Raw genomic sequence first — 23,661 nt, forward strand, 5'->3', positions numbered from 1 at the left:
GAGAAAAAAAAAAAAATCAGCTGGTCTGTACATCAAACAGGTCACCCTCCTGCCACAACCTCGAACCCTTAGGCTGTTCGTTTACCCATGAGCCTCTCCCTGAACACCCCACCAGGTCAAGTCTTCCTCACTCCTTCCTGTGTCATGGAAACAGGAGCGGTGCCAAGAGCGCAAATATGATATGCAATGACTGCACCCAATACTGTGTCATCTTATACCTACACACTGTACCCAACCCTGGCCTTTGCAATGAAAACCCATAAAACACTAGGTTGTCCAAGAGGCTGTTACCTTCTCCTTAGCCACCTTATGGGAGAATGGGCAGGTCCCGTCCGCCTGTTTGCACGTCCCTCGCAGAAACCTGCACATAAACAACAGAAACACGCCTGAAATAACACCGGCACCGGAGCCTCCAGGATAATGTACTGACACTAGCTTTTTGATAATTATTCCAAAGTTGTTCCTAAGGATTTCATATAGCAAAGGGCTCTAAAATACTACAATACTCATGTGCCTCAGGTGCTGTTTCTATGGAGAAGCAACCAGACAGAGGTGCTGATCAGACCTGGTCCTGATTCTGTTGCTTCGTTGTTGCCATTGGAACAAAAACATCAGGTCGTGGTTGCTGAATTTATCCAAAACTGACCCAGAAACTGTACTGTGAAAGTGTACTGATTTTAACTGCTGAATGTTAAGTGTAATCTTTGGCTTTAGTTTAGCAACAGGATTCAACCAGGGGAACTTTCTGTACATCCCAGCTTTGATAGCATCTGGATTGGGATTTTTGGGACATCTCAGAACTTAGATGTCTGAAATTAATCGCCACTTCACGAGCATCAGATGTACACTGGGTACAGTGGGAAGATTTTCTCCTTTTACTGAGGATCAAGCATCAAACTCAAACACTGAACTTTTCCCTCCTGTTGTTCAGGATGATTCCCATTTTAATATGACATTGTGTGTTTATGTTACCTTGTGCAGACGGCCACCTTGTCTGGGTCGTGTATGTAGGGGCAGCTGTTGCCACGGTTACACTTGCCGAAGCGGTTGTAGTACATACAGTACTGCTTGTGCTGCTTCTTCTGACGAGCATGTCTGATTATGGCGAGGCTCCGCTGAACTGCACGACTTGTTTTAGAAAACACAGACAAACCACAGGTTTCCACAAATCAATGATAAGCAGCCTGTTGTAACTTAAGAGGACAAACTATGTCAGGATTAGAGTTTCAACTCTCACCCCTATGAGGGGCTTTGGGTAGAGGTATCCTCCATATGCTAATTTTAATTTCAAGATTACTTCTGGCTTTACAGCCCTTAGCTGACAGCGATGAGAGGCAGTTAATATTGGGGGGGGGGAATCAAATGCAACAGTCTTGGCTGGATTTGATTTCAAGACGAGGCTGTTGTATGAGAGGAGCCAGCAGGATGGCCCACATATAAAGGTTACTAATTAAAAAGTTTAAAAGTTGGATATGTTTGTAGAAATGTTAACACTACTTATACTGGAGAGCCTACCTGGCTAAGTGACGAGTGCTGGAGGGTCGGTTCCAAGCAGGAATCATGTATGAGACGTGGGGGCTGAAGGACCTTCCTAAATGTGGAGAAAAGAGACAAACCAGGAAATCTGAAGGCATGAAAATGTCTCATATACAGCTTTCAGTTTAATATGGGCAACAACCTCCACAGCAAGTCAAACGTCCTGGTGAGAACATAAACCTCTGCCACATTAATTTCCCAGCATCTCAGTGGAGCTTTTTACAAGGTGTAATTACATCCTCTACAACAGGCATCACTGATACATTCTAACACTTCAGGCTCAACCATCTCCACCTACAAAAAACAGGTACGTTTCCAAATGACAGTAAACGGTAAAATGGTATTGATGAAGGTGTTGTCTCAGGCATTGTTTGTACAAAATTCCTACAGAATTCTTTCTGAACATGTTTCTTGTTTCTTGCAGTTTCCCCTGAATATTTATTGATACAATGTATTTTGCTCTCATTTTGGTTTATGTTGTAATTATTCTGCTGATAATCATCACTAAAGTTAAAGTTATGGTTTGTCAATATGTGTTGATTTTTACTTGTTGAATCAAATGCCTGATGGAGCCATTGAAACGTTGCTACCTAGTAAATAAAGTGTTAATTGTGCTATTTAACAAGGTGAGAATGGATAGCCCCCAAAATAAAGGATATTAAATATAATCAAGCATTTACAGTAGGATGTTAACTACAGCCAGTACAGTTTTTCGCTCCTAAATACTTTACACTGTGATCATTGGTTTTCAATAACAAAATGACACAATATCCAGGAGAAATTTGTGCATGTGCCATCAGGAATAAACTCCTCCTAAATGACTTATGCTGTGATATGTTTCCACAATATTACAAGCTATTGGTTTTGCATGGTGATAAAACACTGAAACATATCTGACATGAGAGAGGTGGTGTTTTCTTTTTGTCTTTCTTTTGATTTAATCATCATTATTTAAAGGGTATTCATCTTGCATTCCCTTATGGTGTTATATTACATACATCTGACCTAAATTAAATTAAAAAAAAATACTATTAGAACTATTCATGTCAGATATGATGGAACAGAAGCTGTCTGAGTGTGTTTGTGCAGCCACATGCAGTAACAACCTGATATGTGACTGGTTATTTATACTGTGGTGGTTTGACGTATAGGTGCCAAAGCCAAACGTGACGTCCAGCTCTGTCTGAGAACATCATAAACACAATGTACCCAATGCACTCTACAAACACTGGAGGGAAAGGTGTGTGTATGTGTGTGTGTGTGTGTGTGTGTGTATGGTTGTTGGATGTCATGAACAAGAGCGGGAAAGAGGACGGAGGAAGGAAGTGAGGAGGTTGAGGTTACAGATGACCAGCGCCGCCAACTCTGGGGGAACACCGGGTCAGTTGTCTCGGGCCCCGAGTCAAGAGTAAAAGTCTGACGCAGATTATGATCAGATCATTAAATAACAAGTTTGTAGTCAATTTTCCACTGACAACTATTTCTAGTGTGATTGAGTTTCAGCAGTGGAGTTTAGTTAACCTATATTTGGATTAAATAGCAGTACGAGAGAGGGGAGCTCTTTTGCTGGAACGGTCATTATGGCCAGTCAGTGACCTGTGCACGAGCAAGACCCACGGCAGGCCCACAGAGGACAGTTGATCTTATTCAGACCTCTAATTTTGGAACTTTTATGACTGTTAAGGCTCTTATCAAGTGTGCGCCGCGGCTGTGATTTAAGCACAGTAGGATTACAGGCCGGTGGCTCTGGACCAAGAACAAATGTGAGGCTCGCCGGTGGAAGATATGAAAGCATAAGTCCTGCCGAGGGGACATCTCAGGCTTGTTCCTGGAGGATGCAGGAATGTTGGGATGCCGGTCACGAGTTTAACAGAGTGGAGCTCTTCAATTTCTCCTGCAGGTGTAGTTGCTACAGAATGTGTATAAGAGAGAAGTGTGAGGGAGGTAGAGGCAGATCCGGGCTTTAATCTGCACCATCCAGCTCTCCAGACCCTCCCCCTCGCTGCTCTGACAGATGACGACTTTATTATTTCAGATGGCAAATCCAGCCAGCTCTACTAAGTCCATTAGAGAGCATGTGGACAGAGCTGCAGCCACAAACATGAATAAACACCCTTGTATCACCTTCGGGTGCACACAGATTTACTGCCCTGGACTCGCAAGGCATGTCCTGCATCAGTTCCTTTTTAGTACTGACTGAAATGTGCCTGAGCACTAATGATCAAAAAATATTAAGTATCAGATGCTACTATTAAAGGACTGGTCATATTCAATGTGATCAGATGATACCCATCTTTAGTGTTGAATAAAAATATAAATACAACCACATGTTTCTTCACATTTGTTTTTCCTGTTCTGAAGCAACAGGTTCATTAAAACTTGACAGCTGCGTTTTGTTTTACGTTTTGTTTTACGAGTGAAATTTCCCAAGGAGTTAGAAAAGAAAGAACAAACATACATCAGACTTAAAACTGATAAAATATACATACAAAATATTAAAAGCTTAATGTGTAAACTCATCAAGTGTGTTTTTTCCTCATCATTATTTATTAAAAATGAGTCCTGCAATTGATATTTTTGATTCAAATGGAGCTAAACAAGCACCACAAGTCAGTTGTTGATAATGATGATGATGACTGGTGTGGTGTTGGTTAGCGTACCTGTTCGGCTGATAGGCGTGTTGGACAGCGCAGTGCGGGACAGCTTATTGGCTGACACTCGGTACAGGGAACCACCAATCCAGCACATGCCACTTCCTCTCCAGTGCTGGGTGGACGACGGGTGTCTGTCGTGGGGAGCTCGAAGACGGCTCTGAAGGAAACTCCTGCGAGGGACGAGAAATGCGGAGAGGGAGAGAGAAAGAGATGAAATGAGAAATAAGCAAACATCTCTGGAAATGATATTTAAGTCATACATTCATACAGTGAATAAAAAGATAATTCCAGTTTATTAAAACTTGGAATGACTGTAACTGTCTGTTCAGTTTGTGGTTCACAAACTGTGTGAAATTTTCAGTCATGCTGGAATCATATTACTGTATCTGCTCATCTCTCCCTCAGTTCCACCCCTCTTTAGCCCATCTTCCTTCCAGCTCTTCCACTATATCTCCCCTCCTCACTTTATGTTTCCCATCCTCTAGTCTCCCCTCCTCCCTCCCCCCTCTCTCTCTCCCTCCCATGTCACAGCACTCTGTTAAATTGCTCCTCTAATGGAAAGGACGGCAGTGTGGAAATGGAGAGAATTGAAAAGAGGAGAGGAGGAAATCAATGAGATAATAGGCAGGGCAGGGGGCCAGAGCAGCGAGGTTGGCCCCTACACTGGAGCGTAGAGACCACACACACACGCATACACACAGACACAGACACACACACACAGCATCACAACACACTTTTGCTACAGTATGTAGAGTACACACAATCACAGGCCCTGCACACACATGCTCACCATTAAGGAGTCACTCAGTAGACTTGTGTATGTGTGCGGCGGCTGTACGTGTGAGCCTGCAGTATGTGTGGGGATGTTGGGTGGTGGTGGTGGTGGGGCGGTGCAGGGGTTATGGCGATAAATTGCGCTGTCCTGTCACTTCTATTTGGGGCGGATTGGGGCTGGTGTGCAGGGCGCCACTGGAGGTAATTTGCTGCCGTATTTCAGATGGGCTGGAAATGGGTTTAGAGCGAGAGTTCATGCCTCCCATTACAGAGAGAAGAGAGGGTTACCCCAAACGCACGCCGCGCACAAAACAACTGACACAGACGCTTAACACGCTGCAGCCTGCGGAGAGCTGCTGCACTGCTGCAAATAAGAAAGAAAGGGAGCAAATATCAGCCATCAGCTGCGTTCACGTACATGGTCTACCTGACTGTGTGCCATAACTCAGAGGCACAGACACTCAGTTTCACTGATCAGTGGCTGCCCTACACAGGGCAACTGCAGCCAGGGGAGCTGTAATGGAGGCTAATGTTGGAGCGCTGACTGCCACCCTGGGAGGCTTAAACAAGGACTGGGCGGCCTAGGGAGCCACAATGGAGGTTAATGGGGATATGACATGAACAGTTAACACAGACAGCAGTTAACCCTGACACTGGGCTGCAGTCGGGGGGGTAAACAGGGGTGTAACACTGAGTCTGTTAGGACATTGGGTTTGTATTTTTCAGTCTGAATCTCAGTGATTGTCCCACACTTGTTTCAATCCATGTAAAGTAAATTCATTACTGTTACCAGGAAATTATGTTGGCACAGTCACCGGCCAAATTCAAACCAAGGGATGCAGTAACGTGGTATACAGGAATTCTAGTTCTGCAAAGACAATGTAAACATCTCTGGAGATACACATAGAGAATAGATTACCTTAGGCTGCTAAGACTCACAGAGGAGCTGATGTATTTTTAAAATCTAAATGTGTTGTGCATCAAACAAGCTAAACTTTCTGTTGGAAGGCAGGCTTAAAACTAGACTGAGCACATTAGTGTTACGCTGAACATCTGCATTAACCAGTATTAAACTTAACAATCGTGCAAATCTCTCTAAAGAACACCTGTGCACACTCACTTAGGTGCAGATGGAGGAACACGTCCCAGACTACTACTACTACTAATACTTCTTAGATCATTAGATGTCTCATCTTGGTGCAGTTCTGACAAATGCAGGTAAATTAGAGAACAGTGTGCAGGGAAAGATAACACCACAGCCCACCATTAAATAGGGTCTGAATGTTTTCTCTTCATGTTTTCTCTGCTCATAAGTCAGTGAGGTATTTTATCTCAAAGCAGTTCTATGTTCTGCACACAAATAACACAGTTTGATTGGAACTGATCTCAGACCATCTGATTCAGTTAGTCTTTAGTACAGTGTATGGCCTGTATACTGGCCTAGAAAAAGCTAAGACTAAACTTTAAGTATGAAAAATCTAGAAGTGCAGATTTGGTACAATCAGTGAGAGCCTCATTTTCCATACAAAGTTCTTAGACTGTCTGTGAGTTTTTGCTTGCATACACACACTCTAATCACCAGACCAATGTGAGACATACAGCCACATGAATGAGATTTAGCCTCAGGTCTGACACCATTAGTGAGAACAGCCTCTGTGGGAGCAGTTACCCACACAATAAGGTAATCTGCCCGTAATGAGAGAGGAGGAGAGGAAGGAAGAACAGAAACAAATAGTGGAGAGCATAAAAAAATCAAAGCATCAGAGAAAGGCAGAGTTTTTCTCTCTGCCTCCAGACTCTCCTTGGCCTGTTCATCATGATGCCCTTGACCTGATCTGTTATCAGAGCACCAGGCCTGTCTGATGCACAAATCCTCCCCTGCTGGACAGCCAAGTTGTTTCAGGGGGAAGCCCTTCCTAATGTTGTCCATCACGCAGGTATAATACTGCCTTCCCTTCATCTACAAGACCTGAAGGACACTCCCACACGTTATTCTCTACACTGTCAAAGAGGGCTGCTCAGTGTATCGTTTGAGCATCGTCATCGCGATGTGCGATAGTCACATCACATGTTCTCTTTTTTTAGAACATGTCAACTTTTGTTTTGCTTCAGAAGAGCATCTCTGAACCGGCTCTGCTCTCTCTCACTCTCTGAGCAGTTAGCTCACAGTCAGCCCCTCCCCCCATGCACATGCTGTCCCTCACACACCACGCCGAAGATGAGCGATAAACACGAGGGAGAAACTGTGATGGACGATTTAGTCCCCTAAAGAAGGTCACCACCTGAAATATGGAAATATAAAAAAAAGATGATGTGGACCATAAGGATCTGCTGTGCTGACAGTGCCTTGCCATTGTTGCCACAACACGAGGTAAAACAACAAATCTGTTTGATCACCTGAGTCGCCATTACAGAGCGCTATATGATGAGTGCAAAGCAAGAACTCAAACTAATGTTACGACACAAAAAACCATTCCGGATGCCTATGCTGTGACACCACCACAAGATTACGGACGCCATAACTTTTCACCTCGCAAAAGACATGGCACCAATTTACACAGCTGCAAAAGAGGGGTTTAAAAACATGATCCTCTTTTGTTTTAACTACTTTGCTGCTGTTTTACAAAAATTGATTTTTATTTCATTGTTGCATTTTTGTAAACCACTCAGGGGGCTGATGCAGCTGTTCTTTTATTTTTAGATTTTTGTTTAAAAGCTGTTTACTAATTAGATCACTGACCTTGGTGAATCAACCTAATTCTTTCCAAATAGAGCTATTCAAGTCATCTGGTGGGAATTCTTGTATTTTTTAATATTGCAATATGTATTGCACTAATCAACATTTTCAACTCAACTCAATGATTAGCGACAAATCCACATTAAATTAGTTTTTTAGCCTCATTTAGCTCTTAATTTTGCTTTTAAGGTTCATTTACTTTATAATTTGGTCTCAGAGTGCCCATTGTTTATTATTACGGAGCTCAACAACCTATTGTACACTACCTCCCCCTGACAGCAGACAGACTAAGTTAGAGACCAGCTGGTCAGGAAGTGAAACATATAGCTGCTAAAGCTGACATTTTTCTCAAGAGCTGCACAGTGGAGTCTGTCAAAATGTTCTGTTCTTTTGTTTCTGTATTACAGATAAAACTGAATTTAAGACAAAATAATAGTTGTGAGCTTCAAAGTTTAACTCCCATAGTGGGCAAACAGTTTAGGACTAGACACTAGTTTTTGTGCAGCAGACTGGTCTGGACTGCATTTCTTATATGCGGATGTTAACTTCATTGTCTTGAAATAACAGCTGAGTGTCAGAACTTTAACTTCATTGTCTAGACAGCACCAAAACATGTGTCAGTCTGAATAATTTCTATATTCCTTAAAGCTGGAGTGTGAGACTTTTACATATAAATGAATATCTGTTACATTCAAACCCTCGCTGCCAAATGAGTTCCCACAGTGCTAGTAGGATACAGCCACTAGGAGTACGGTGAAAAAACCGAGGAAGCTTCCAAGAAAAGTTTCTGAGGCTCCAGATAAAAAAGAAACTCTTCGTTCAGGGTAAGAATCACAGTCTAAAATAAGAAAGTGATCAGAGGAAGCAAAGCATATGTTGTAAGCATGCATCAATAGTGTTTATATAGCTACTATAGATTTGCACTGCAGGTTTAATTTTACATTTTTTAGTAGAACAAATAAAAGAAACATTATCTACTGTGATCTAGACCACAGTTTTAGTCTATAAAATGATAAGAAAACCAGACCTAAAGCCCAGTGTGTCTTGTTAAATGAATCCACTAATTATTTCAGCCTTGAAACAGTTTGTGTGCTGGACACTCATTTAGGTGTTTTTTTATAAACTAAAGACAACAACTGGAGGTCACAGAAAAAGAACAAAAAGTCTCCAAAAAGAAAGGAAAAAAATACAGAGGAGGGGGCAAGGGCACAAAGAAACTCCCTTGAGACTAGTCTGCATGTGTATGTGCTATTGTTAATGTGTGTGTATGCAGGTGTGTGTACGTGGACTGCTCTGACCATGCAATGCACAGATAAAGGAGAGCGCGATTCAGCACTACCGCCGCTGTTGATGAATGATCTGACTTTTGTTTTAGTGACAGGGAAGAATTTGGAGGGTCGCGCGACTGCTCAGAATAATGCTGCCCTTGTCTATTTGTCTGCAACCCAAGCATTAGTGGGCTCATATTGGGAAACAGTTACCCTTGAAACAGAGCGCAGCAAAAACATCGTCATCTGGCTAATTCCAACAGCAAGGACTGCTGCTCCTCTTCAGGCACTTACAGGAAACCAAAGCAGTGTCATTACGCATCACAGTCCTATCAAATCCAACTTAAAGGGAGTCGGCCATAATGAACAAAATCCTCTTTGAGGCAAGCCAGAGTGTATCTGTGCAGAATACAGCGTGAACAGCACCAGAGGAGGCTCATAACATGTGACTGTGGGAGACAGGTAGATGACTAATGTGATAAGTAATGAGTAAATGAATGAATTGGTGTATAAAAGGGGATGAATGGGGGAGTGAATGCGGGAAAAGGAGGAGAGAAGTGAAGAAGAGGGAGCGCTGCTTCACTTTATTGCCCAGTCTCTTACATCCTGTGCTGATCGATACTGAAGCACTAAAGGAGATGAGCGCCTGGACTGAGTGTGTGAGTGTGAGTGTGTGTGTGTGTGTGTGTTTGTGCAGATGTATAGATTCAAAAATAGTGTACTTTTTATTTGGGGTTGGGGTGTCTTGCCATGTTGGGGGCTTTAACATTTATGGCAGAAATAAATCAGAAAAAGACAGAGGCAAGTGGAAGACAAGAAACAGAGAATAAACAGCAACATGTAGAATGTGAAACAAAATTCTTGTTAAACTTAATTAAAAAGAAAGGAAAAGAGAAAGTGAAAGAATGGACGCCAGAGCAAACACATGGATACAGAAATTAAAGAAGGGACAGGGGGAGAGGAAAGTAGGGAGTGTGCATGAGAGAGATGAAAGGAGGGCTGGGCTGCAATTTATCCTGCAGTGTTCATGCTTTACGGCTTTCTTAATTCAACTCCTGCTACTATTAATGGAGTTAATAGTGAGATTATATCTATTTTCTGGTGGAGGGGGCTGAAATACTGCAGCCGATCTCTCCGCCCCTGCAAACTGCTGCCTTGCACTAAATCACCCACCATGCTCGCTATGGCTGATACCAGGTGGAGAGCAGAGCATGCTGGGTAGGGAGAATCTCACTTCCTGTCACCCTGGGAACAGGAGATGTCTACAATCAGTTAGACTGGTTGTTGATGCAACACTGTACAATTTTTTCCAGTTCCAATCAAACAGTGGTATTTGTGTGCACAGTTTTTTTTGCACTGGATTTGGATTAGTTTTCGGTCGGTAAAAATGAACTCTGGTGTGTCCTTTTCATCCTGTCTCTACACTTGGATGGTTGTGGTTGCAATTTGACAACCAGGACAGGACACTGTACTCCCCCACCCCAACACAAAAACAGCTCAGAAATGACAAAGAGCCCAAGGAGCTGACCTGCCCTCTAAACTCCCCAGATCCCAATCTGCTGCTCCTGGTCCCAGTTCCTACAAGACACCCCCAGAGGTCTTGTGTCCATGCCCCAACAGGTCTGAGCTCTTCTGGGGGGATTAGGAGGACCTACCAAATATCAGGCAGGTGGTTTTAATGTTGTGGCTGATCCATGCATATCTTGGTAGCAGAACTATCCAGCTCCATCTAAAAAGCAAAACAATGTCTTCACAACTTCTATCTGCACTATGGGGCCTTGTCAAATATATCAAGATCATCTGGACCAGAGTAAGAGGTTTGGTCTGGTATTTTCTTTTTTTCCCTTTCAGATGCATGGCCCTGAGTGGGAGGTTCAGCTATGACCAGATACAGAGAGGAGAACTGAGGACATATGAGGACAGGGATCAGTGGCTCTGATAGGCCAAAGATGAAGAGCAGCACTCAGTAGTTAAGAGCAGAGAATATGAGCTCATGCTCCACTCAATAGCTTCAAACTGATAAAAGTGGAGGGTCTTTGGAGTTAAACAGATAGATAAGCATGAGAACAGAGTGGATGAGTGGGTGAGGAGGGGGTGATCCACTATCCCTGGGGACCCAACCTGTCCCCCCTCCCTCCCTATCTCTTTCCTCTCTTCCACACACTTGGTGATATTTCACAAGGTGTCACGGGGCTCAAATTGAAAATCCCTTGATGAATCAATATTTACTGCAGCAGCTAAATGAATAGTAATAAGTCACCAGAGGCTGAGTCCAGCCACAGTCCAGGGTCCTCTGTCTTACCAAATCTGGATTACACAAATGAAGCCCCACCTACCACCCACCCATCACCATCACACAGGCACACACACATACACAGAAAACAAATACACAGAATGCTTTAATTCTGAAATGTCTACCCTAACAAGTAACAAGTTAAAACATCAGTTTTAACTTTGTGGTCCCTATATTACATAAATCTGCTTACAGTGAGCACACAGCCCTACAAAGCTTTTTACCACTAAAACAATACACAGAGAAGACAAAGCTACTCTCATGTCATATTCAGCCCTGCACAGTTTGGTGTGTGTGTGTGAGACAGTGTTGTTGTACTGCAGCCAGTTTCTGTGAGGAGCATCCTGCTAATTCTCTACACATTAACAGATCATCAAAACCAACCACAACAACCCCATCACAGCTTTCATAACCATAGTTCAGTTATGCAGCCACTGCAGGGAAAAAAGCTCAACACCACTTGGTTAGTAAATGTTAAATGTAGCCGTTTTTCATCATGATAAAGTCAAGAATGAGGCTTTAACATCCGTCACTCAATAATGGCCTCCTCATTAACATTAATCAACTATCTACTCTCAGATACCTCACCACCACAACCATATCACACAGAAAAGATCTTCTCAGCTTTATACGTTTCGGGCTAAAAACATGTATTGTATGTATTATGCACGTTAGTCATACAGGACTCCATTTTCTTTTATTTACAGACTGGTGCTGAAATGATTTGTGGATTAATTGATAATCAACAGAAAAAAATAGTTGACAACAATTTTGCTGAACAACTAATCACTGAAGTTATTTATCATGTTAAAATGTTAAATATTCTCTGGTTCCAGGTTCTCCACTGTGAGGATTTGCAGCTTCTCTCTGTTTTACATCATTATAAACTGAATTTGTTTTCTACTCCGAACTATGCGTTAGACAAAACAAAGCAGTTTAAGGACAGCACTTTGGCCTCTTGGAAACTGTGATGGATATTTTGTTTTTATGACAATTTATAGACAAGGACAATTGAGAAATGAACCACCAATAAAAATACTTATTAGCTGCAGTCATATTAAAGCATATTTACTGAGAAAAAGAAACAAAAAAACTCAAGGATGGTTTATATTTTGAGTGAGAATGACAGAGGATGAGTGCTAAGACAAAGGGGATTAAAGTTAGATAAATGAAGGTTTAAAAAGAAAAACAGAGAGAGACGATGAGGGCAGTAATGATGTTAAGAAACAGACCCACCCTTCCCTCTGTCTGTATCTGTCCTAGGTGAGACGCTTTCCCTGCTGGTGTAAATTAATGTGAGGAGCACATTGGTGTAAATGGTTTATTCTCTGGGTTATCTACTGTGTAAAAATGAGCACCATAAATTTCCGACCTCCTCCACTCATGCTGCACGTGACGGTGACATAAAAGACAGGGCACTGCTCTGAGCTGAAGGATATTAGCCATTGAGAGACATTAAACCCAGACCTACAGGAGGTGTGTGTGTATTTGTCTTTGTGGATCACCTGGCAGACTGGATCCTCTTGGCTCTCCAGGAGAGGGCGGGGTTGTACTGGGGGGTGTGTGCGGCGCTGGAACCCGGGCGGGTCACCATCTTGTAGCGTGTCCTGAACACCCGCTGGGAGGCAGGGCTACAGTGGGAGGAAGAGGCTGGACCTGAGAACAGAGACATGAACAGATCAGTAAGACAATTTGCAAATGAGAGTCTGACCACATCTGAAACAGAAGCAGTAGTTAAACATCCAGCCAGTGTGTGAACAAATGCACACATACACATCATTTCAAATGCATAAAACTATGAGTACATACACACACACAAATTTGTCTGTGGACTCTGGCAGGTGTGCTCTTTAATAAGCTTCACATATAAAAATGAGAGGGAATAACAAAGGCAGAATTTTTATGAGCCTAATAAATCATACCCTCTGTCTCTTTCCTCGCTGCCTTCATCCCTCCTGCCCGGCTCTCATTCATTATATGATTTTACAGATCCATCAGAGAAGAGGCGTAAGAGTAGAGAGATCGGAATAGAAAAAAAAAGAAAGAGGACTAAATGTTTTTATTTATTTATTTATTTGTCTGTGTATCCATCATGTTGTTTTATGATGGCCTGGGCTGGCTGACGTAGTCACACAAAGAAGAGAATTTACATTGTGGATCATCTAAGTCCCTGTTCACCAAGATTAAAGACCACATGAGCCAGGAGCCTTTCTACTGAAGTCTGAAATGCAGGGTCATTGTGATAAGTTATAAAAGACTGTGTCAAAACATACACTTACAGGATTCCCATGTATAACAGATTGAGTCTTATTTTGATAGTTTTGGGCATCATTTCTATCAGTTATGATGATGATGATTTATTCTAGAGATAGACTGATACCGATTATTAGTAGTCAAGGAAGCCGATAACTGATATTTGGAGCAGATATTCATTTGCAGTAAAAGTGAAAATATTGGCATCAAAATTTTGAATAATACAAACTCCAACACTTAACTTTGTTTAAATGCCTTTAAGCATATGTTTATTAAACAGCTTTTCAGATTTGCAACATGTTAAAGACCCGGCCAATAATCGGTCTATCCCTAATTTATTCATTTTTATCATTGAAGTGAACCCTAAACTGAAAGCAGCTGAAATGTTGGTAATGATCCTTAATTGCACTACAGGAAGTAGGTACAGGAACCAGGAAGTGATGACCCTGTAGACTTGAAACTATGTTCTTAGCTTTGGTAGCAAAGGTTACATGATTCATGTAAAGTGTTTTGTTATACTACAGGGCTTTCTAATTAACATCTGTAAGTAGGACTAGTGAAGCCAGAGTCACAGTGATGGAAACTGGACAACTGAGCAAACTCTGGTGTTCAAATGTGGCTGCCTATTCAAACCAGTGGGGTCAGCCACTGTAGTTAAACCTGAGCAGGTACAATGTAGATATAAGGGAAGGCCACACAGCCAAGTACAGTAGGATTCAAAGGCAGGTTAAAGTTAGGACTAAAGACCTGTCACCTGTCAGAGATTTACATAATTTAACATCAACATCTGGCATATTTAAGTGGGTATTGATAACTGTGATAGAGGTTTCCAGCAGATAGTTTGGGTACTTTAGAGTCAGTTCAGTCCAAATGACTGTGGGTATTGATACTTTTCACCACTGTGAGCCAATTAACTCACCTGTCAAACTTCAGAAACTGTTCCTTTCTCTGCTGCTGGCAGCTGTCATTTCAGTGTCCGATCGATGTGAACTACCTCCATCACGTTTGCCATCAAATCTCAACAATCAAACTCTTCAGGCCTGTTCTTCAGCTTTTATCACTATCAGTCCAGTACGTGACACGACTACTACTACATTCCTCACATATCCACATACACTATCAACTCTTCTTTCAATTAAGTCTCTCCTGACAGAATAAAGTCTGCTTGAGTTTCTTGACCCGACCAAGTTCCCAGATCTCTCTTACTCGTACAATGTTATTATTGCCGATAAAAACAATGGCCAAACCTATAAAAATAAGATACAAGCTGCAGTAAACCAGAAATATCCTTATTTACAAGCTTTCACAGACATGGATTAAAAGCTTTGTGGAAAATTGCATTTGTAAAAAGCCTTTTATGAATTAATTTGCCAAAAGCTGCATTGTATTTCATGAAAAAGGTAAAAACCTTCCACTGCCTCAGCCGGAAAAGCAAGACTTAATGCAACATGAATCAGCTGCTCAACATATTCATTTAAATTATTCCACCCATAAAAAAAAATGTCATTATCTGCACTACCTTTTCCCCTTCTACCAATCATTCACTGCGGTGGTCAGTGACAGCACTCTGTCTCCCTAATGAGTAAAGAAAAGACAGAGTGAAGGGAGGTGTGAGAGAGGGATAACAAATGAGTTTATACACCCAGAGTGGAGCTCATTTCCAATCGCCTCTTTTCACAAGTCTTTAATTGCCAATTATCAGGATTGTTGCCATTTTAATTAGCATCCAATAACAAACCGTGACCACGAGGGCTGCAGTGACAAACAATAAAATGATTCGATTTCCACTTCTACACATTCCACCCTCTCTCTCCCTCTCCGCTCCTCCCCTCCACTCTCACTCCCCCTCAGGCGCTGGTTTCATTTGTCGGCCGGGATGCAGCTCTGGATCAGCTGGAGAATTCATCTCAGACAAACAGTTACTGTTGAACAAATCACTGCAAACCGAGCTGCCGAAATACTCACTGCATGTTTGGGACACAAACAGACCCACAAACGCACACAATGTGCCTTGTACAGGGAGAGGCAGACAAAGCATTAGGGTTATAATTCTATGTTATGCCCTGTCTCTACCATCATAACTGTCAGGGTAAATCACTAAAATTGTGTCAGGACAGCTAACACAAAGGTCCAGTGTTATAACTGTCCTGTACAGAAGTGCAAGATATGTTAAACTGCGAGCAACCATAGTTACTTGTCTACCTGATGCTATGTTAGCAGATCATGACTTTCACTAAAACTGACTTAATCTTCAGTTAAACCACAAACAAACTTTGATTTATGATTTGAACACAGCTGCATTCATCTGCTTTGTGTCCTGATATGATGCAATAAGTCTCGTTTTGAACAGACAGTGCATTAGTAACTGGTAGAAAGAACGTACGCCAGACATTTTAGCCAAATTTATCAAGCAAATAGAAAACAGTAGTTATTACTCAAATTGTTTGTTTCCAGTACAATTTATGGACAGAGCTCCAGGTTCAACTCTGACCTGTTTCCTATACATTTACCAACTTTTCATGTCCGTTCACTTTCAGTTTTACCTCCGCATGAAATGGTTTAAATTATCTGCGGACCTCTTTGTAACCTTTTTTGGCCCATCTGACATTTTCTCAAAGGTGCCACTGCTCCCATGTCTCAGCAATTCACTATTATTATTTTGTTTTGTTTTACGTCCTTTGATTATCCTTCAGTCTAAGGATCCCAGCTAAGTCCCAGCTAAATGCAATTTAAAACTAATAAACTAACCAATTTTACCAGTTGTCATCGTTTTTGTTTTATATGTGAGGTTTTGTCTGAGTCTGTAATGAAGATTACTTTTGAGTGTTTTCTACATGCTTTTGCAGATTTACATGTGACATTGTGCTGTTTGTCAACATCAGAAGGTGGGTTATGAGGGGGAGAAAAAAAAAGACAGACAGCGCAAAAGAGGGAGCTAGAGAGAGTACATGGGTGCAGGTGGGGGTGGTGCTTTGTACAGGATTAGTTGCCTGGCTTGAAGTCACTTTTTCTCCCACAGTCCATCTGTATTGCAGTCAGAGCTATTTGGGCGTCCTGGCAGATGACAAATAGGGCTTGTCAAAGGTGCTGCCATGATTCCCACCCCACAGCCTCTTACGCCCCCCCCCCCTCCTGCCCTCTCCCCCCTCCAGCATCCCTAACCTGCACCTCGATCTGCCTTTAAACCCTCGTTCCAAACATCATGACACTGCCCGTGTCCATGACGCTGTCACACAGCTGTTCCACCTTGGCTACTGTTTAATGACATCTATAGTGAGCTGTGCTGTTGGTGTGTATCTCAGTGTGTGTGTGTGTGTGTGTCAGCAGGGATGGATGGACGGTGTTGCTCTGATTGTAAACCACTGCAGGTTGTGTTGGTTGAGTGGCTCTGGGAGCAATGGGGTCTCAATCTTCCACTACAGGACCATGACCAATGAGCATGCGAACACACGCACTCACACACAAACACACACTTACTCACACATATACACCGGGGGTCTCAATCTTCTCTTAATAGACCTTTGACAGTGGCCTGCCTTGCAACGTGGGGGGAGCGAGGAAAGTGGCGCCCTGTGCTGTGAAGACACCGTTTGCAGACGCATGCAGCTCGCACATCGTCCATCCATCTCTTGCTGACTCGCTGCTGTGAATCCACAGATAATCTACTCCGGTCGCTCTACACTGCACTCATTGCTCCTTCTGCAAGTAGCATGCCTTCTAGTACCAGAGCCACACTAAAGGGTGGGTTCAACACATTTTCTCACACTGGTGGAATCTACCCGTGCAGGTTGTTTTGGCTTTATGTATCCAGGCTTTCAGGTATCTGTACCTATTACCATAAGAGGAAATGTATTGATTAATGTGCCAGTTGTTGTCTCATTTAATCTTTTGGTCCATAAAATGTCAGATAACAAGAACAAAATCCCATCACTGACCAAGGTGACATCTTGAAACTGTATCTTTTGTTTGTTCAGTGTTCTATATCCCAAAGATATTCACTTTACTTTTGTGGAAAACCAAAAACCAGCAAATATTTCCATTTAAAAAAGTGGAAAGTCTGATTAGTCTCTTTTATTAAGCCTGATTAAGGCGGGAATGTTGAATGTTAAATTTCCATGAACCAACCCTTCAAAACGAAATCAAAGTTTTATTTTTTTCCTCGTTTATCCCCTCTGCAGTATAACAGGTCTGATCCTCTTCTGTTAGTCCAAAAGAGGAATCCACTCAAAACTTGTGACAAATCACTAATGTAGATGCTGCTTAATCAACATTAAGCAGCAGATGTAGCATCACATAAGTGGATCCGAGAGCGTTGAACTAGGTCACATCCCTAAGATGACTGAGCCTCGTCTAAGCGGTGTGGACTAGACTTTGAGTAAAGTTGTCTTCAACTTCAGAGCTTTGATACCTCCATGTTCTCTATCGGTCTATCCGCAGCCCTCTGACTGGGGCTACTGACAGGCCACTGCACCGCACCTCCCCTCCACCATCCTCTTAGGGATCCCCCCAGCAGTCTCACCCTCCATACCTGACGTCTAATTCCAGGGAACAGCGGTCTCCATCTGCCACCTCCCTGGGACGACCCAATGGATAATAAATCTTATTATTGACAGTGCCTGCTCCCCCTGCCATCCCATGTTCCCGTCCCCTGGGGCTCATCTTCTGACTCCCACTGCTCTGCTGCTCTTACAGAAGACAGCGGTGCCATGCTAACATCAGACTTAACAAGGGAGTTACCACAATTTAATAACCCGCTGTAAGCTGGAGCAGTTATGATAATATGATCTCTGCATGTTTGACACCCAGTGATACTTTCTGACAGACTACCCAGAGATGTCAACAGAGTTTGATGCCCCACCCTGCAAACACAGAACTGCATTCCATGGTCTTAAAAATACTGCATCCTGTAACTCATAGGAGTATATCATGTACTCCTAGAGTACAACTAGAATGTGAGCTTTGCAGGAGACGTTACATGTGAACAAGTTTAACATCTTGTTTTAAGAAAATTAAGGCGGACTGAGGAAATCACAAAATTCCAGATACTACTGCTCAACGCTGGAGCCATGTCTGTCTGTAAAGACTCAGAGTGTAGCTCATTTTTCCAAGATGATAGACAAGGTCACTGGGTTTACTGCTGCAGGATGTGGATCCATTTATAATTACTGACCTGCTGTAAGTATCTATATGCGCATCTGTGTGTTTTATGTGTCATGCAGTGGCTTGATAGATTTGCAACTAGTGCATATATGGACCAGAATTAGCACTGGTACAAGTTTATTTTCTGTTAGCTGCTGACATTTAACACTAAAACAGGATTTCAGTTTTTTATATCAGCTGATAATAGCTTATCACAGATGTACTGGTACAGGAGACTGTGTTGGTTGATAAGGAACAAAAATCTGCAAAAAGCTCAAACATGGTTTATCCACCAAAGAGCCCTGACAGGTTTATTTTTCAAATTAAAATGTACCACTCAGTATGTTTCTCAGTTAATTTATTTTTTTAAACAATGAATTTAAAAATACCTGTAAGGTTATGTAATTATGTAAAATATAAATAATATGTAGTAATTGGAAATGTAAAACTTGTACCTGTGTAGACTTCAACTCTCAACCACTTACATTCCAAGTTACATTTTTAATTCATTTGTTTCTTTTAGTGCCTTAATCAAGTTTTTTTTTTTAATGTAAGAACCATTTAAATATATAATATGTAATATGAAATGTCCTATACCATGCACAGTGTCCTCACAACAACTGCCATCCATCCATCCAAGCCATTAAAAAGGTCACCACTATGGGGGAGAGGAACTCCAAAACAAACTGACAGAAACACAGCCCTCACGTATTATTGCCTTATAGAGTTGTTACGATGAGCTCCGAGAAAATACAACTCTGCACAGAACTACAGAGTTAAAATTATGTCAGTTCATCGCTACAAGTGATACCTATAACATTACACAGTTATCTGATTGAATTCTAAGATTAAAATTAATGACTAATGGAGCTGTAAGGACACAGGAGTATGTGTTTGTGTGCTTTGAATCTTTTAAGTAATACTGCATATGACCTTGATTCATTCCTGCAGACTAAAAACAGAACGGCCCTCAGAGAACTGAACCCACTGTAAGTGTTGATGACAGATGGTTCAACATTAATCAGCTGCTCTTCAGTTCTATACTGTGTCATTACTGAATTAACACTTGCCCGAGTTAGATGCCTGAGAATAAACAGTATTATATTTAAGGAAGTATTTCTGTGTGATGGAGCTGCAACAGTCTTTTTAAAGGAATACTCCGGGGCTTCATTTGTGTGTATGTGGATGAGGACCTGGGTTGACATGAACTGACAGGCTGATGGCTGCGAGGGGCCACATACTGACACAGGAGGCCCCTGGTGCGTGCCATCAGCAGATGCTGTCAGCCAGTGTGGTGGTGATGTCAGAGAGGCGTGTTCATGGGGGAAGAGTGTGTTTTGGGTATGAGGGTAGTGGTGGTGGTGGTGGTAATGGTGATGGTGGGGGAGAAAGGAGGGGGGGGCTACTGGCTTGTGGCCTCGTCCATCATCGCAGTGGAGCCATCAGCTGTAACATATACCAGCTGACCCGGGGAACCTTGGGGGGGGGGGATTCTTCCACTAAGGCAAACGCAAACACAAATGCGTGCTGGTAGGGTTGTTGCTATAGCCATGATATATAAAGTAAATGATTTATACAGCTTTTATGCAAACATCCTCATTAAGATCTTAATACTACTTAATAATACCACACATACTGCCTATATGATGACTGAGGGGTTATTGTGTACTAAATGTTACGTGTAATGAAATGTTTCCCCCTGCTTCCAGTGTTTACACTAAGCTAAGCTGGTCACCTTGTGGTTTTAGCTTCAGACTTAACTCAGACAAATGAGAGGGGCACTGACCTTTCATCTACTTCCCAGGAAGAGTGTGAAAAAGTTTATTTCCATTAATGTTCAGAAAAACAATAAAAAGTTCTCAAATGTTAATCTTGTCTAAACACAAACAGCCAAACATGAATCTGGATAAATAAGACAGTGTCATATCAACTAATCAGGAACTACTGGATCATAGAATAAGTAAACAAGACTGTGAATAGAACACACATTCAGTGCCAACTCTCTTGTACTTGACAACGTGCCATAATCAACAACAAGTACATTGTGGACCAAACCAGATAAGTGTTAAGGTTTGATTTCCAGTCCTTGGAGGTTGAGGGGGGTTAGATAAGTTTAGCAAGGTCTGTAATTTAGCCCAGGGCCCCACATAACCATACTTAAACAATGACTGTCATGTGTAATCAGCATTAAGCCGATATCACTACATTATGGATCTATATTTTCAAAAACTACATCATCTCAAACAAAAGATAAAACACATTGAGAATCTGCACACTTTAAGAGCACAATCTATGTCTAAGTATTTTTCCAAATGTTGAACAACATGCAAGGAGACCTGACAACATCCTTGATGAATAATTAAATGATAATAGCCCCTATGTGTGCTTTTCCAGAGTAGCCATATGCTCCTGTAGCCATAAAGAACGTCAATAACTTAAATAAGACATGATGAAAACACGCATTTCCTGTGAACTCAACCTTGACCCTGACCCCAACCCTGAGAGCTGACAAAATCTTTAGTGGTGATCGGGACTCCGTCAGGTTATGATTCGCCACACACATTTCATGTGCATCCCATGACGTGTGTGTGTCACACACACAGTGTCATGTCTGGTCAAAGGGATGACTGCAGCTGTCAATCAGCAGATCCCATTAGACGCATCAAGAGGAAGAGCCTGGGGCTTTGTCCACTTAAGGACCACTATTATTATATACGTTATATGTGCATCTGTTTGTGAGTATCAGGTAGGAGGGTGTGTGTGTGTGTGTGTATGTGTGTGAGTGAGAGAGAGAGTGAAAAGCTTGGGGGATAAGTGTGTGTTCCAAGTGTGACTGGGGCACTTGAAGGTTAAGTGGGTGCATCCCTAAAGGCCAACACAAGATTCCACAAGGGATGTGAACCTCTGCCCCGAACGACACATCAAGAGCCCGAGCGAGTAAGCAGCTCTGAGTCTGAGTGACAGAAAAGAAAAAGGGGAAAGATGTGTGGACAAAGGCTATTAATGGGTCTGAGGACAGTTTTCTGCCTGTCAGGTCTGAGGATCAAAAACACAAGTGTCCACATGGTAAAGAGAGGAGATGTTTTTGTTTCTGGTGTATTTAAGGTTATATTTCTTTCCTTGGTGGACACAACACTTGTTGTGTTGAGAAGTGTTGTCTTTTAATACCCAGAAATAGTTTATGTCTTGGATGTCTTGGTTGACAACAACACTTGCACTGGAATACAGTAATGGTGAGAAAGAAGAGCTGGTGTATGGACCCACAGTATGTTGGTTTGACTTTGTTTCATCATACTGAGTGACGGGTTGAAGACACATGCAAGGGGCTGCAGTGCTTTATGTCAGTCAGTCCACACACACACAGGGAGATGTGGTTTAGTAGTATAGATTTAGAACAGGACTGAGGTTCTGGTTGCAGATGTCAGTGTGGTGCACATCCATCATGTTGCTGATTCTTTTGGGCCAGTGAGTGATGGACCCCGGTCAGCCGGTCGGACACTGGCCCTCAACTTCTGTTTCAGCCACTGAGTGAGAGACAAGGAGGTGATGTACAAGCCCGTTGGGAGACACACAAGCAGCATGAATGTGTCAAAGTGTGAAGAGAGAAGGGGGGCAGAGCATGAGCTGAGAGAGGGGTGTCGAAAAGAGAACCACCGAGGCGAGAGGACAAGGCTGCTCATGAGGAGCATTTAGGTGTTCTTTACACTCAACTGTAAGCACGACCACATCTTTCAGAGGATAAAGGTTAGGCTCACTCACAGCTGCACTCCTTCAATGTCAGGGAACAAAAACACTGGCAACAGTTTTCCACTTAGCTCTTAGTTGAAACAATTAGTCGATTAATTGTTTTGTTGATCAACGTCATCTGTTTAGTGATCAGTTAATCATTTCAGTCATGCAATGTAATGATTCTCATTGTTGCAGATTTGTTGGTCTCTTGCTTACATTAAGTAACTAATATCCTGTTTGAGCTTTGTTGAATGAAGACATTGTATTTGCTCGAACATTTTCACATTTCTCAAATAAATCATCAGAATAATCAGTAATAAAATAATGGTAGCTGCAGTCCTACTTAATCCATGTGATTTGGATGACAATGTCCATTAGACATGCTAAGGACAGTTTACTATATCTAACACGGCTCTCTAAATACCTTTGTGCAGTTTTGGTCTGAGGCTAGTTGTTCATGGTTTAGGTCCAGGACCGTGAGTTTCAATGAAAGGAAATCTTGATGCTATGCCATACAGTGATGTTGAAGAACTTGACTGGCCTGCACAGAGCCCTAGAATACTGACTGTGAGCCAGATCTCTGTTGAACATTACAGATGCCCTTGTGGCTGAATGAAAGCAAATATCTGTAGCCAGGTTTCAAAATATTAGGCAAAGCTGTGGAGGCTGTAAGTGAACAACCATCACACAAGAGTACAAGGTATGGCTATTAAATAACAAGACTGTATTTATGTGGATAAAACCGCAAGGTTCACAGTCAGACTGAGTGTTATATATTAAAGGTTGGGTATTCACACACAGCTGCTGTAAGTTTCCAATAAGTAAGTCTTTAGTTCACTGCTCGCCGCTGATTGAAGTGCACATGTTTTTGCTAAGGCATCGGAAAATGATTAGCTTAGAAGTTGAGCAACGCATTAACTTGAAATTTTTGGTGAAACTAAACAAAACAGCAGCTGAATCTTTTTGTACATTGTATGGGGAACACTGCATGTCACGTGCACGTGTGTTTGAATGGCACAAAAGACTTATTGAAGGCAGAGAGGATGTCCAAGACGATGAACATCAAAAACCTCTGAAAACATTCAACTAACTGAACAAATTGTTCGAAATGATCAACGACGATCAGTGGAAGACCCGGATGCAGTGGTGTGTTGATGCAGAGGGGGAGCATGTTGAAGGAGAAAGACAATGAAAAGTGTTTATGTTCAATAAAATCGTATTACAACATTAGTCTCATTATTTAATAGCCATACCTCATATGATGTGGGGGCCTTAAAA

The 23,661-nt window shown here is 42.1% G+C and overlaps 1 protein-coding gene across 1 annotated transcript in view; it reads right to left on the minus strand.

Moving 5' to 3' along the window:
- zc3h3 (zinc finger CCCH-type containing 3) overlaps nt 1-23,661 on the minus strand; it is a 55,486-nt gene that overhangs the window by 11,508 nt on the left and 20,317 nt on the right. The window contains exons 4-8 of the mRNA XM_018670918.1: nt 12,768-12,918; nt 4,197-4,360; nt 1,516-1,591; nt 973-1,128; nt 292-361 (exon numbers count right to left, since the gene is read on the minus strand). Coding sequence (XP_018526434.1) covers nt 292-361; nt 973-1,128; nt 1,516-1,591; nt 4,197-4,360; nt 12,768-12,918 — 617 coding nt within the window. The remainder of the gene's footprint in view (nt 1-291; nt 362-972; nt 1,129-1,515; nt 1,592-4,196; nt 4,361-12,767; nt 12,919-23,661) is intronic.

This window comes from Lates calcarifer, linkage group LG17 (genome assembly GCF_001640805.2).
Source record: "Lates calcarifer isolate ASB-BC8 linkage group LG17, TLL_Latcal_v3, whole genome shotgun sequence".
Lineage (NCBI taxonomy): Eukaryota > Metazoa > Chordata > Actinopteri > Centropomidae > Lates > Lates calcarifer.